Source organism: Episyrphus balteatus, chromosome 3, assembly GCF_945859705.1.
Source record: "Episyrphus balteatus chromosome 3, idEpiBalt1.1, whole genome shotgun sequence".
NCBI classification, from domain to species: domain Eukaryota; kingdom Metazoa; phylum Arthropoda; class Insecta; order Diptera; family Syrphidae; genus Episyrphus; species Episyrphus balteatus.
Window position 1 is genome coordinate 29,582,885 of NC_079136.1, and position 15,698 is coordinate 29,598,582.

Consider the following 15,698-nt stretch of genomic DNA (forward strand, 5'->3'; position numbering starts at 1 on the left):
CATTTGACAACAATTTTTACACGAACGTCAAGCTGAAACCAAAACAATTTCTGCAAAATAAAACCAGAGATTTCTTTGATCAATAATTTTGTTTATTTTCTTCGGTAATATAGATTTATTTTAATCAGAATCAAAGGGAAATTGCAGTTATTATTAAGATCTGAGTGAATATGAAGTAGGAGGTTATTATTTTGGTCGTATGCTGTGGTTTTACAGAGAAAAAATTTTCTGACGACAATTACGAGAAGAAAAGTCACAGTAGGGGTATTCACGATTCGATGCAAATGGTCTTGTATCGTTGTAAAAGTGCAAAAGTGTAACATTTTCTTAAAATAAAACAACCAAATATACAGACTACAATTTTTTTTACACTTTTACACTTTTGCTATACCTATACCCTATTGCAAAAATAAAATACAATGGTGCAAAATTTGTCTATTGTAGTTGTAGTAGTAGAAAACAAAATTTTGCATTTTTACACTTTTTTGTTACACCGGATCGTGAATACCCCTAGTAATTTTACTTTTTCACAAGAAATATGCCAGGAAAAAATATATTTTGATCGCACATTGTTTTTTTTTTATTTATTTCATATTTTTCCGCAATAAAAATACGATATTCAATTAAAATTTACTCTTTATTTGAAGTTGGTGTTCTCAAATAAACAAACAACACGAAGAAAACTTTCAGCTTGACGTTTGAGAAATGTCAAATCTTACAAGTGTGTGTGCAAATCCGTGTAAATCTCTCAAAAAAAAAGGATTAAAACAAATTCGAATTGTGCTTCGTTTGAGGCGAATTTTTTTTCTATGGAACATGATTTTCAGAAAAAATTCGCTTCGAGATCGCCGAAAATTCGATTTTTCAATTGAAAGGAATTCGAAATTCTCCACTCTGGAAAGGTGCATTTCATTCTCTCTCCTGAGGGTATTCTACACGATAAAGCCTAGTATGCAGCTGAAGCGAAAAGAAAAATTTTGAAGTCTCTAAAGTCAACAGCGACCATGTTAATGAAAAAATACCATATTATGGCAAAGTAAAAAATTCAAGAAAAAACACAAGAAAATAAGTTTTAAAGCCTTATACTACGTTTCCACCTGACCTAAATCCGAGATTTAGCTAAGCAGATTTAGAATAAATCTCGAGTTTTATCCTATATCTCGGATTGAAATTAGGTGAAAATTTTAGATTTAGGGTAGCTGAACCCAAATCTGAGATTTAGCGAAGTAGATTTAAAATAAATCTCGAGATTTATTCTAAATCTACTTAGCTAAATCTCAGATTTAGCGTAGGTGGAAACATAAGGGGTATTCACGATTCGATGCAAATGGTCTTGTATCGTTGTAAAAGTGCAAAAGTGTAACATTTTCTTAAAATAAAACAACCAAATATACAGACTACAATTTTTTTACACTTTTGCTATACACCAATCCTATTGCAAAAATAAAATACAATGGTGCAAATTTCGCTAAATGGTAGACTTAGGTTTACCTAGCCTAAAACCAAGATTTTCAGCTACCCTCAAACTGAGATTTAGAATAAATCTCGAGATTTAAGCTAAATCTACTTAGCTAAATCTCGGATTTAGCATAGGTGGAAACATAGTATTAACTACATTGGCTCAAAAAGTGAAAAAGTAAAAAAGTGAACATTTTCAAACGCAATTTTGTATAGTTTTTCGGGCTCGAAAATTAAAACAAATAATGCAGAAAGCTTATTTTTTGGTCAAAAAAACAATTTGTATACTCTTTTTTACAAAACAATTGCGCTGGCCAGAAAAAAAATATTTTCACTTTTGTACTTTTTCAAAAAGTGGTGTTTGTAGTTAAAGCCTAGTACGCAGATCGCGCTAAAATTTATCTTTCATACAAATTTCCTCCAAAGATAAATTTTACCGAGGATTTTTAGCCAGGTAGTACGCAGTTCACGCGCTAAATTCGAATTCTCATCTACTACTTTTGCAGAAAGTCTCCACTCATTTTAGCTCTCGAAATAATGCTCAGCGCATTTTTTCACAGATAAATTTAGGCATTTTTGTGGTTGTTGTTGTTGCTGCAAGGAATAAGAGGCAAAAAAACCTTGGAATATATAAAAGAAGAGGAATAAAACAAAATGAGAGCGTAAAAAAGGTATTCTGCAGGTAAAAAACATATGTAATGTAATATTGAATGTAGGCTGGTATAAGTAAATGAAACTATGATTCAGCCGTTATTTTTAAATTTAAATTTATCTTGGCTTTTAGCGAACGCGTGTAGAGATAAAAATTGTCGAGATAAAATTTAGTTTAGCGCGATCTGCGTACTGGGCTTAAGGCTTAAGCCTAGTACGCAGATCGCGCTAAAATTTATCTTTCATACAAATTTCCTCCAAAGATAAATTTTAGCGAGGATTTTTAGCCAGGTAGTAAGCAGTTCACGCACTAAATTCGAATTCTCATCTACTACTTTTGCAAAAAGTCTCCACTCAATTTAGCTCGCGAAATAATGCTCAGCGCATTTTTTCACAGATAAATTTAGGCATTTTTGTGGTTGTTGTTGTTGCTGCAAGGAATAAGAGGCAAAAAAAACCTTGGAATATATAAAAGAAGAGGAATAAAACAAAATGAGAGCGTAAAAAAGGTATTCTGCAGGTAAAAAAAATATGTAATGTAATATTGAATGTAAGCTGGTATAAGTAAATAAAACTGTGATTCAGTCGTTATTTTTAAATTTAAATTTATCTTGGCTTTTAGCGAACGCGTGTAGAGATAAAAATTGTCGAGATAAAATTTAGTTTAGCGCGATCTGCGTACTGGGCTTTAAGAATAACTACATTTAGTGCCAGTTGTACAAACGTGGGTCAGCCTTGGTTCAGGAATTTAACCCGCCGATTTCGGCGGATTAGCTGCGGGTCAACTTCGGTTGAAGCATGAATGTGGCTATTTTTACATATATGGACCTTGAACCAGTGTTAAAACTCATCTTTACTACAGATTTCACAAGATAAAAGTTGCTGATCCACGGATTAAATATTTGTACAACTGGCCCTTAATAATTTAAATGTAGTTAAGGCTTTACTCTGCTATAATACCCGATGGAATTTTTTGTTAACATTTTCGCTGTTTGACTTGTCGACAACAAAAATGATAACGAAAAAATATCATTGAGTATTCTGTCAAAGTCAAAATAAAAAAATTTAAAATCAGGAAAAATCAACAGAAAATAATTTTTAAAGCAAGAAATAAATGAATTAAAAGTGAAAAAACCGTCAACACTGCTTTTGGAGTCAAGAAAAATGCACAGGACAGTAAAAAGTAAGTGACAAATGAGTGAAAACTCTCCAATATTTTGCTAGAGCTGCGTACTGAAAAACGAAAAGCAAAACGAAATTTTCCGTTCAGGATTTCGTTAACGAAATTTTGTATGGAAAATTTCTTTTCGCTTCAGCAGCGTACTAGGCTTTACCACCGGAGAAACAGACCCTTAGATCAAATCTCTCCACTCGTCTGAACGCACTTTATTTAAAACAAAAACTACAAACCTAAATCATTGACCTACTATATATGGACTGCTAGTCGTTTGACTTTTCCATACAAAAATTGAAAAAAAATGATTCCACATCTTTCTAGCTCTACTAGCGGTATAACCTTAGACGGCGAAAAGAGGAAACTTTTAGTGAATGACATCTGTCGTTAAAAGGTAGTGCTTTCTCTGTTTTTCTATATTTGTTCCTTTCGCACTTGGTCAAAAATGTTGCACTTATTCTCCGCTTTTTTTTAGGGCGCTAGAATCGCGAAGAAAGAAGTGGAACCAACCTGAATATGCTTCTAGCAGTCCATATATATTAAGTCAATGACCTAAATGTCATTGGCTGCGTTCACGTACCGATCCAAAGGTATCCGGATACCTTTGTGTTGTTGTAATCCCATATAAAATCTCAGCTGATCGAACACATGTTTTAACAAGCAAAAAAATCCAAAGGTATCCTAAAAATTTCTGGATTCTTGTGTATCTTATGGGAGATTTGAAGAACAGCTGATTCGTGTTCACAAACGTAGCGGATACTTAGGTATCTTGGATAGGGTATCTGTGCGTACGTGAACGCACCCATTGGCTGCGTTCACGTACGCACAGATACCCTATCCAAGATACCTAAGTATCCGCTACGTTTGTGAACACGAATCAGCTGTTCTTCAAATCTCCCAACGCACCCATTGGCTGCGTTCACGTACGCACAGATACCCTATCCAAGATACCTAAGTATCCGCTACGTTTGTGAACACGAATCAGCTGTTCTTCAAATCTCCCATAAGATACACAAGAATCCAGAAATTTTTAGGATACCTTTGGATTTTTTTGCTTGTTAAAACATGTGTTCGATCAGCTGAGATTTTATATGGGATTACAACAACACAAAGGTATCCGGATACCCTTGGATCGGTACGTGAACGCACCCAATGTCATTTGTTTCAACTTACAACTTTTCGGTTTTCGCTTCTCTGCTACACCCAGCTGATAACAAATTTTCCTTTGTATTTTAAAGTTTTGTGTTAATTTAAAGGACACCAAAAGTTTATTTTTGTTGTTTAATTAAAAACAAAATATATTAAAAATGCCTGTAATGTATAATACAGGAGATTGGTTTAGCCTCAGGCCTCACACTTATCGGTAATTATAAACACTTCATTTGTCCTGGATCAAAGATAAAGAAATGTTTTTTTTTTAATAGAAAATTCGATTTGTATTCATTTAATTGGCCCATGGATGTAAATTTGGATTACATGCGAGTATATGCTGCACCTTTTGGAGGACCAATTGCTGTTATTCGCGATTTTTCACAAATTGCACCGGTCAAAGGCAATGCCAAAATCGAAATCAAAACATTCGATTCTTCAGGAACTTTATTGGGAACTATTTTGGTGAGTTTTACTTTTTCAGTTGGGAGCCAAATGTAGGAGAACGGGTCGAACCATTCTCACTGTGAGAATGGTGGCCCGCACATAGCCCCGTTCCTTAAGAACTACTAAAACTACTCAAGCCCTTCTGCCCTTGTAGATGGGAATTGCATTGATTTCGTTGTAAGTGCATTCCATTGAAAATATCTAGTAATATAATAGTAGAACATTGCCACCCTCACAAGGAACAGGAAAGAAAGGGAAGAGAACATTTAGCTTTACAGTATTGCTACTCTTGGGTTCTGTCGAACGAATGCACTAAGCGTTATCCTGCAGATTCTACCGCTAGTCCTTTATATTAAATATCAGTACCGTGCAAAGCTGATGAAGCTTGACTTACTGCAGACTCTTAAATTGTTTTAAAACTCTAGAGAGTGACAAATTTTGGTAACTGGGCCTTTCCACTTAACATGATCATCTTTATTTTTATTAATTAATAAATTTTATTCCTTAAATGTTTCAGGATTTTTGGCATAAAAACGGATGACTTTAGTCTAATTGGGTCAACAAACGAGTCTGCTTGAGACTGTTATCTCTGCCTTCCTTCCGATTTGCAATGGTTTCCAAATTTAATTCTGTCCGGAATGAAGCACTTTATCCAAACAATGTTAAACTACCAAACCGAAAGAAAATGCATTCGTGAAAGTGGTAATCAGTTTAAAAGATTCCGATCTTACAAAGCCTACCCTACTGGGGAAAACCGGAAAAATTTCAAAAAAGCCAGAAAGCCAGTAACGCCCATATTTGATAAATCAAATTTGTTCACGATCGAAAAGAAGTATACTCAAAATTACTTCGTTTTCGGTTCCAACTCGCTGCGAAATTGTACAGTAGCAAAAGTTCTCAAAGATCTTGACATACACAAATCTGCTGGCCCGGATAGTATCTCCCCCTATCGTTTTGAGGAGGTGTTCTTCCACTCTGGCAAAAGCAATGTGTAAGCTTTTTCATCTGTCCTATTTTACCTCGGTTATTTATCAACTTAAGAAATATCTCGTGGAACGTAAGCTTCTTAATGACCGGCAGTACGGCTTTCGTAACAATAAGTCAACTGGTGATCTGATAGTTTATCTCACCGAACATTGGAACAAATCTTTACCACGTTTTGGAAAAAGTAATATTGTTGCCCTTGGTGTTTCAGAGGCAGTTGATCGATCTTCTTTCAAAAATGGTGTTTTTGGACTGAATGAGTTTCTTCTACGCTGGATTAGAAACTATCTTTCGCACTGTTCAATACAACTCGTATTGTATGAATTCAAGTCTATAATCCACAAAGTAAATGCTGCTATACCTCAGGGCTCAGTTCTGTCTTTGACTCTCTTCGTCATTTTTATAAATGGTCTCCTTTCTGAAACATCTAACCCACTAAAATGTTTTATTTTTTTTATTTTGATGATATACCCTCAGTTTTTCATATTCATTTCCTGATTCTCGTCCATGTTCTTCGGATTTGGAACTTGAACAGCTAAATATAATAAGCTTATTAGATGCTGATCTTGATAGTATCGACTATTGACCAATGGGGAATAAGAAACCGGGTAGAATTTAATGTTTCAAAAATACAATGACGTGTATACTATCTATCAACTAAGCAAAATATGCCTCCCATGCCATTATTCATGAGTGGTATTTGCAAAGAAGAAACAGAAAAGCTTGCATTTCAACCCTTTTTTTCCTAGCAGGCATATCACATTCGTCAATACCCCTAGTATTATTTTTTTTTATTTTAATTTTTTATTTTAATATGTAGCTAACAATTCAAAAACCAATTACAAGCTACAGTCAACATTATATTGTAAAGAATATTAAATTGTTCTATCTGCTTTAAGTTATATCATAATTAAAATTCATGAAAAAAATATCAAAAATTTAAAAAAATTAAGAAAAAAAAGATTAGAGTTAAAAATTCACAAAAAAATAATAAGCAAAATTTAAATTTTAAATAAAGAAGAAAAGCAAAGGCATACTTTAAAATTATTAAGATGTTTATGGCTTCATGAGGAAGAGTAAGAAGATACAACTCTCAATAACTGTTGTTTAACATTGTTGAGTTCAAAATTGAGGGTATCAAACGAGCAGAATTAATTATTATGGTTAACTTGCATCCGGATTAAAGGGGACTTCATGAATATATTCGTACATCTATAACCTCCCTAAGTTTCTTAGATAGAATACAAAAATAATAACTGATGGATCAATTACAGACACAATTACGTCTCTTGAGCACCGATGTAGCGTCTCATGTCTCACGTTGTTATATCGTTATTTTTATGAGCAATGCTATGATGAAGTAGCTAGTTGCTAGTTCTTTTCCCCAAATAATTCAACCGTAATACTCGCGCTTCCAGGAATGCCCATAAGTTAAACACAGTTATTCTTTCTTCAGCCGTACAACACGAATGTCGAGTGTGCCTTGAGTGCGCGCTTATTATAAAAAAAAAAAATAGTAGAGTTCCTTTTAATAAGTGAGTTTAAAAGATAACAAATCATTTGACTATAATTTTATTACAGTGGAATCATGGCAGGTTTATAACAATGGGTTGGTCTGATACAGAGGACTTAATTTGCGTCCAAGACGATGGATTAGTAATAACTTACTCTATGTTTGGTGAGGAAAAGCATACATTCAGCATGAGTCCCGAAGCAAGTCGAACCAAGGTTACAGATGCAAGAATCTTTTCCTCGAGTTCGGGTACCGGAATTGCCGTTTTAACAACGAGTGGCCGTGTTTTCTTAAAAAGCAGTAACATAGGAGAGTTTAAAACTCGTCAAATGCCTGATATTCCAAGTAAAATTGCTCCTTTAAATTACATTCAACTCAATATAGCAAATAGCTTGTTTAATTTTTAGAATCTTCTTCGGAGAATATTTCATGCTGGCAAATTGTATCAGAAGATCGTAATAGTTACTGTTTAATTGGACGTGAAAAGGAAATAATCAAACTTGTACCAGGGCAGAGTGTTGGATTAACTCACAGAAACCTCTTCGACAAGCCATTTGATAGAATTGTTCAAATGTCGGTATCGTACAACCATCAGTTCTTGGCTTTGTACACTAACAACGGTCTCCTTTGGTTGGGAACAGTTGATATGAAAAAGAAATTCTGCGAATTTGATACTGGTCGTTTGGATCAGCCGAAACAAATCGAATGGATAATGGACTCAGATAATACCCATCTATCGGATGCAGTTACAATATCCTATCCATCACTTTTGTTGGTCGTCAACAAAAATGGTGATCAGAATATTTTTACATATGATCCGGCGATATTTTTAGTTCCAGAGTTGGATGGTGTACGCATTATTACCAATAGTACACATGAAATGATCCAAAAGGTTCCAAAGTGTGTGCAAAACATTTTTGCCATCAACAGTCAAGAACCATCAAGTTTCCTCTTTGAAGCTCAAAAGAAATTCCAAGAACGTAGTCATCAGTCCGATGAGTATTTAAGTTTATTTAGAGGCAAGATGGATGTGGCTGTGGATGAGTGTATTGAAGCAGCAGGATATGAATTTTGTCCAGAAACTCAAAAGTCTTTAATTACGGTATGGATTTTTTAGGAATATAATTTTTCTAACAAATTTTTTAATTATTGCTCTTCTTAAATAGACGGCATACTTTGGCAAAGGATTTATAGCATTGCACAATCCTGATAAATATATGAGAATTTGTCGAATACTTCGAGTGCTTAATGCTTTGAGACATCCAAAAATTGCAATACCTTTGACATACAAACAGTAAGCTTTACTTTGTTAGTTTTAGTTTTTCTTAAAAAAAAAAACTCTTTTTCCATAGATTCTGTCACCTTAAACCAGATGTAATTCTATCACGATTGGTGTTTAGAAAAAATTATGCGGTAGCAATTCAAGTTGCTAAGCATTTGAAGTTGCCCGAATCATGGATTTTGGAGCACTGGGCCATACACAAAGTATACAACGATAGAGGTAGTATTTTTATTAAAATAAACTATTTGCAAGTTTTCACAATTGTTAATATAAAATTAATGGTCAACGATGGAAATGTTTCCGTTCTAATTGTTTGAAGAACAGTATAAGTTTTTAATAACGAAAAATTACCTGTATGAGAATTTTATTTTTTGGATCGTGAAAAGATCGGAAAAATGTGAGAAGTATCGATATTTTTCAATCCGCGAATGATATTTTACGAACCCTGCCAACTTTCCGACTAGAATAAAATTGACATTTATTTACACAGCAGCTATAATGCTGTTTTTTCGCCACTGATTTTAACGTGAACTTGCAAAAACATATTTATCGCAATATAAAATTGAATTATCTTATATATAAAAATGAGTTCGTTAAGTGTGTGTGGCCGATAAACTCGCGTTTGGCTGGTCCGATTTTGGTAATTTTTTGTTTGTTTGAAAGGTATTAATATGTAGATGGTTTGTATCAAAAAAAAATAATACCTTTTCTCCCACTTTCACATAGCTGTCAATTTGTACGAGTGAAAAAACACTCTTGCTTTTTAAAAAGTTTAACTAAGCTTTATTTGTAAAAAAATATATTTAGACAGGCTTTCAAAATAATTACACTGGTTTACAAGGGTTTTGTTGCCGAAACAAAAATATACTTTTCTGAAGGTTTTCGGTGTGCTGATCTCGAATCCGAAGTCAAAAACAACCAATCAGCTCCCGTTTTTGAGATATTACCGGTAGAAAATGCAAAAAAAAGTTTTTTTTTAAGTTCTCTGTATATTATTCTTTTGTAAAAGAAAAATTGTTTGAGCATATATAGTAACGGTTTCTATAAGAACTGTTTTTCATCTTTCGATACCTGTTTAAATCTTTTCAATATCTTTTGTATTGCCCGAGATATCTTAAACTGAAGTCAGTGGGTTTGGCTTCATATATTATAAAGAAGATAATGACGTTATAAAATTTATAAAAATACCAAACAACTGAGGATATCTCGGGCAAAAAAAAGATATGGGAAAGATTTAAACAGATTTAAAAAGGTGGTAAATAGTTCTTATAAAAACCGTTACTAAATATGCTTAAACAATTTTCATATATAAAAGAATAAGGTCCGAAGTGCTGTATTTTATAACGGTAATATTTCAAAAACTTAAGCTGATTAATTTTTTTTGACTTCGGATTCGAATTCAGCACACCGAAAACCTTCAGAAAAGTATATTTTTGTTTCGGCAACAAAAAAAAAGTTTAATTTTGTTAACCAGTGTTATTATTGTTTATAGTCTGTCTGTGATGCCTGTCAACGTTTGAATTTGCTTGAAGCGGACACTCATTGGGACTCAACGCTTCCTGGCGCATTTGTTTTGTCTTCGCCACATCATATTGTTCTCAGTAATATAATCACATCTAATCCTCCAAATCCACTCGAACTTTAGCATAATATCCGTGATTAGGATTAGATACACCGAATGCGCAGTGTGACATTAAATCCACATTTGGATTACACAAATGAAAAAATGTATATGCGAATAAAGCATTGGCACAATTAGGATTGGTTGCTCCAAATCGTTAAGAGCAAGATGTTCTTGATCAAGAAATACTACGCGGAAGTCAATACAATTGCGTTGAATTAAGAATATTTGTGCAAACCAATTCCCGAAGTATGACACTATTATGCAAGGTGTCATCAATCAGAGTTGTGGTTTGTATTTCTTAGATGCACCCGATGGTACGGGAAAAACATTTTTGATATCATTACTTTTAGCATAAATACGATCTGAAAATAAAATAGCATTCGCTCTGGAAGTTGCAGCGATGTTATTAGATGGTGGCCGTACAGCACACTCGGTTCTTAAATTGCCTTTGAATATGCAGGTTAATGAAACACCTACAGTACCTTGCCATATTATAAGGGCCAATCGAACAAAATACAATTTTTTGGTTCATGTTGCTGAATTTTCAAAGTTTTTGTCGAAATATCTTGAATTTTATCTGTCCCATTTACTTGCACTTATCATGTAGATACGGATTGACTTAAAAAAAGTAAAAGAATTCATACTTTTTGATAAAAAATAACGTACAATAGGGGATAAGCTCTAAAAGACGTTTCCTATGGAATTCACGCCCCGATAATTACCAGACCGGTCTAATACTTAATTTTTTTTGTACCGAGGAATAACGTGACATGCTTAACTTTAATGGCAAGGATCGCATTTTGCATAAACATAGAAGCTCTGATCGTCTGGATAGTACGTAATTTTCTAAGATTTGGAGTAGTTTTTTTTTTTCGTATAAGACCAGGCAAGTACGTTAATCAAATCAAAAAACATCCTCTGATCATTATTGGCTGTGCTGCTACATATTTCAGGAAAAGGATGAGGTTCTTTTTATATTGTGGAAAACGCCAGACCAAAACAAAAGGAGCTTGGGAACGTTTTGATTCTACGATTTCAGAATAGGCTCGAGACTCGAAGCATCTATATCTATGCAAGACTGGGTCCTCACCATAAAGTTAAGAATGTCACGTTATTCCTCGATATACAAATTCAAGGATTGGACCGGTCTGATAATTCTCCCGGCATGAATTCCATAGGAAACGTCTTTTGGAGCTTATCCCTTATGTACGTTATTTTGTATCAAAAAGTATGAATTCTTTGACTTTTTTTTAAGGCAATCCATATCTACATGATAAGGGCAGGTAAATTAAAGACATTTCGACCAAAACTTTAAAAATTCAGCAGCATGAACCAAAAATGATTTTTGAGCAAAACACACTTAGTTCATCTTAAGATATCTATACCTATACGAAAGATATCGGAAAGATTTAAACAGATTTTGAAAGAAGAAAAACAGGTCTTTTAGAAACCGTTACAATTTTAATTTTAAAAAATATTCTTACATGAAAAAAAAACGTCCGAAGTAGTCAAAAAAACGTTTTTTTTGCATTTTCTAACGGTAATATTTCAAAAACGCGAGCTGCTAGAATTTTTTTGACTTCGGATTCGAGTTTAGCACACCGAACCTTCAGAAAAGTATATTTTGGTTCCGGCAACAAAAAAAAAGTTTAATTTTGTAAACCAGTGTTATAGTCCTGGTATATCCAATGAATTCAAAAACTCCGTTTGGTAATTTGATACATTGCTTTCATTTGTGATAAGGTCAACCGATTTGTAGGCAAAACATTGTGCATTTATATAGTTTAAAATTGTTGCATTAATTTCAGAAACATTTTTATTTGTACCAGCCATTATTGAACGTTGACTCAGCCAAGTATGATTTTTGTAATTTGTCTTTATACTTGGAAATACATTTTGAATCAATTCATTTTTTGAATTTACATTGAAAAAATTGAAGTGTAATTCGGCCTTCCGAATCAAGTGCCGCTATTCCATCAACAATGTCCAATAACTGCATAAATTACAATAAATTGGTTAATGTTCATTACAATAAACCAGTTTTTTTTCGGTTTAAATGTATTTTCAAACAGGTTCTATTTTTTTAAAAAGTACACTCAGCGAAGCGGGTGGGGGTTAGCTAGTTTAATATAAAACTTAATTTTATATGTTTTAGATGACAACGAAGTTGCCCGAAAAATCACAGAAAAGTTTAAAAATCCATCAGTACAAGGTATCTCTTACTGCAACATTGCGGAAAAAGCCCACGACATTGGAAAAGATGATTTGGCTATTAAGGTAGAATTGTCTATAACTACAATATATTTAAAAATGTCTAATTCAATTTATACATATATAAATTTAAGCTTCTGGAATTGGAACCCCGTTCTTCACTGCAAGTGCCTTTGCTATTGAAACTGGGTAAATTCGACAAGGCACTTTTCAGCGCAACACAATCTGGTGACACAGATCTTGTTCAAATGGTATTACTAAAAATTAAAGAGAACATGACAGTTACTAATTTTCATGTAAGTTAAAACTGAATTCTATTTAATTATATTATTAAATATAAATAATTTTTTGTTCATTATATTAGATGATTATTCGTGACTTTCCAATGGCATTTAACTTGTATCGAAAAGCTATGGCCGAATGCAGTCGAACCGCATTGACGGATAGTTTTCATACAGAAGATGATCATCAATCGATTGCTGAATATACACTGCGATATGCTCTTAAAGATGGTAACGTTGAATCGAACTTATTGATTATTGCCAATCGTTATAGTCAAGGCAAACGAATTGTTGAAGCTGACTTATGCACTGAAACTGGAAAAATACTTAAGTTACAAAAGGCATTGAACCAAAAGTATTTTTGTTTTTAATTAAAATGATTCAAGTCTGTAATTCATATGTTCCGTTTATAGACTGAGGAGTACTGGTGTAGAATTATGCAGTGAAACTATTCATGACACGGTTTTGAAATTACTTCGTTTGGGGGAACTTAAAGAAGCGGAAAAGATAAAAAACGATTATAAGATTCCAGAAAGGAGGTAAGCTTAAGTAAATTTATTTTAAAGTATCGATGCTAATATTGAACTCACATAGATATTGGTGGATGAGAGTTCAAACACTTGCTGAAAAGGGTAAATTCGAAGAACTGGAAAAGCTTTCAAAATCAAAAAAGAGTCCTATAGGTTATGAACCATTCGTTGAGGTTTGTCTTAGCATGGGAAATGTTCATGAAGCAAGAAAATACATCGCAAGATGTAGAGAAGATAAAAAAGCCAAGTGGTACATTCGCGCTGGGTGAGTAAAACCATATTTTCTTTGCACAACAGATTTTAAAAGAATTTGTATCTAAATTCAATTTAAAGTTTACATGAAGACGCTGCTGGAACAGCATTTGAACAGCGTGATATAAATACATTACAATCTATAATGTTAGTGGCTGCAAACAGCGGAAATCGAACTCTTTCAGAAAAAGTCGATGCTTTTATTCAACACTTAAGGAAAACTAATAAACATTAAACAAATGCTGCACTATATTTTAGCATAGTTATATAAATTTTATTATATTTAATAATATTACTTCGCACGACGTTATTAATATTTTCCTAAACCAATATTCTGTGCATAACCCTAGATTTATGTATTTGTTAAACCATTCAAACTAACGTACTCTACAATTTAATGTACATATATTATATTAAAAATAATTTAAAATAAAAAACCTTTTGTTTTTTTTAACATATATTTATTTGCAAATGCAGAAAAATATTTAAGTTTAACTGTCATCAAACGTTGATGAATTTTTGTTTCATCGATTGGTGGCTTTAATGCGATGAAAGCATTCATTTGATAATGGTATCACGTGATAATTCCGAAATATTTATCAAAATTAATAACCTAAAGAAATTTGAATTGCACAATGCACAGTCATGTTTATGGGATCAAATTTCCTAGATCTCGATTTTTAACGAGATTTACCCCTATGTATTTACACACGATCTTTCACAAACAACTCTGTATTTGACATTTATCTGAACATTTGTTTTTTTTTTCATATTTTTGATTAGGTTTTTTTATAAGGAATAATTGCTCACACACAGAACGAATAAAAATAAATCTCTTGGCATTATCCATTTACAACATCATCATTGTATCATTGGATTTGCTCCAAAAATCTCTGTTTCAAAAGAAAATCGTATATCTTCCTTTCTGTCTCCCAAGCTGTTGACAAAAAAAAATGGATCTATAGCCTAGTGCTCATGCGAAACAAAAAATAATGTACAAAAACTACTACGAAATTGTAAACGAAAAATTTCGTTTGCATTTGCATTTCGTTGCCCTGGAAAATTTCGTTTGGTATCAGGAGCGTGGTAGGCTTATGTCAGGGGGTCTATTACGTAATACGAAACGAGCGGCAAGTCAACGATACTGGAGTAAACGATAGTCACGACAAAGAGCGATTATGTAAAACGAGAAAGTCGTTTTTCCAAACTTAACCAAAAAAAATATTTTTGAGGCTCAACGAAAACGAAAGTTAAACGATAGGTAAATGGCACTCGCAAAGATTAACGAGTATCGTTGAAGTTAAACGATTATCGTAATACGTAGTCGCATTTCAACGAAAACGAAGTAGTTTGAACGATAATCGTTTTACAAAATAGGGCCCCAGATATCATTAATAGCAATCCAGAAAATATATTTTGTATGTATTTCAAAAATGGGGTCTTATCTGCTACATTACACACAAAAATTGTTCCAAAAAAAATTCAATTTCCCCTCTAGAGCATCCCCCAAAACTGTCTTACATATTTGGGGTGCGATCTATAAGATCTATTTATCCACGATCTTACAATTTTGAAAAAAATCGTTTTAGTGATTTTAGTAGAGGGAAATTTAACATGTTTTTTTTAAATTTTTTCTCAACAATAAATTCTTTCTTATGCATTTTTAATATTGGTAGAACCTTTTTTTTTACCTTACAATGTTTACAGGTGTAACTTCTGCATACATCAATATAATTCATCAAAATAAAAAGTATTAAGAAGCTCAACTCAAATATTACCACCTAGATTTTTTTCAAGAAAAAATATTAAGTTTTAAGGTGTCAAACAAAGAAAAATGTTAAAAAAGGATATTCTTCAACCCCTTGATTGTGCGAACTTTTTTATTTACCCTCTGATTGTTATCCCGAGTTCAACATTTTTTACGAATCCTAAATTTGTCCAATTGTACCTATGTATACAACAAATTAAAAAGCTACCCAAAGAAACTTAAATCAGATCAAGTTTGAACGAACGCGTAAAAATGTATCCTTTTCATAATATCAATAAAATGAAGAAAATCAATTTTCTCATTTATTAATTAATATATATGTTCACATTTAATCACAAAAAGCAGAATAAAGATGAAGAAAAATATTTGTCTAA

General features: G+C 32.9%; 1 protein-coding gene across 2 annotated transcripts; it reads left to right on the forward strand.

The window, feature by feature from the left end:
* The first annotated feature begins 4,465 nt into the window (after positions 1–4,465).
* On the forward strand, positions 4,466–15,491 carry LOC129915960 (vacuolar protein sorting-associated protein 16 homolog). Of its 2 annotated transcripts, none has more exons than XM_055995688.1 (12): positions 4,466–4,646; positions 4,708–4,897; positions 7,445–7,721; positions 7,784–8,478; positions 8,543–8,670; positions 8,729–8,877; positions 12,438–12,559; positions 12,628–12,789; positions 12,858–13,129; positions 13,188–13,313; positions 13,369–13,569; positions 15,264–15,491. In XM_055995688.1, exons 1-12 carry the CDS (start codon positions 4,591–4,593, stop codon positions 15,301–15,303), a joined length of 2,418 nt encoding a protein of 805 aa, XP_055851663.1. In that variant the 5' UTR covers positions 4,466–4,590; the 3' UTR covers positions 15,304–15,491. The 2 variants fall into 2 exon arrangements, with proteins under 2 accessions (XP_055851663.1, XP_055851662.1); XM_055995687.1 differs by lacking the exon at positions 15,264–15,491 and adding an exon at positions 13,638–13,958.
* Positions 15,492–15,698: the final 207 nt, after the last annotated feature.

Excerpts from the sequence above, each read along its gene's own strand:
- LOC129915960 (XM_055995687.1), top strand. The coding sequence starts at position 4,591 with ATGCCTGTAATGTATAATACAGGAGATTGGTTTAGCCTCAGGCCTCAC. Across the intron at positions 8,479-8,542 it reads CTCAAAAGTCTTTAATTACG|ACGGCATACTTTGGCAAAGG; the intron begins GTATGGATTTTT and ends CTTCTTAAATAG. Across the intron at positions 8,878-12,437 it reads CAAAGTATACAACGATAGAG|ATGACAACGAAGTTGCCCGA; the intron begins GTAGTATTTTTA and ends TATATGTTTTAG.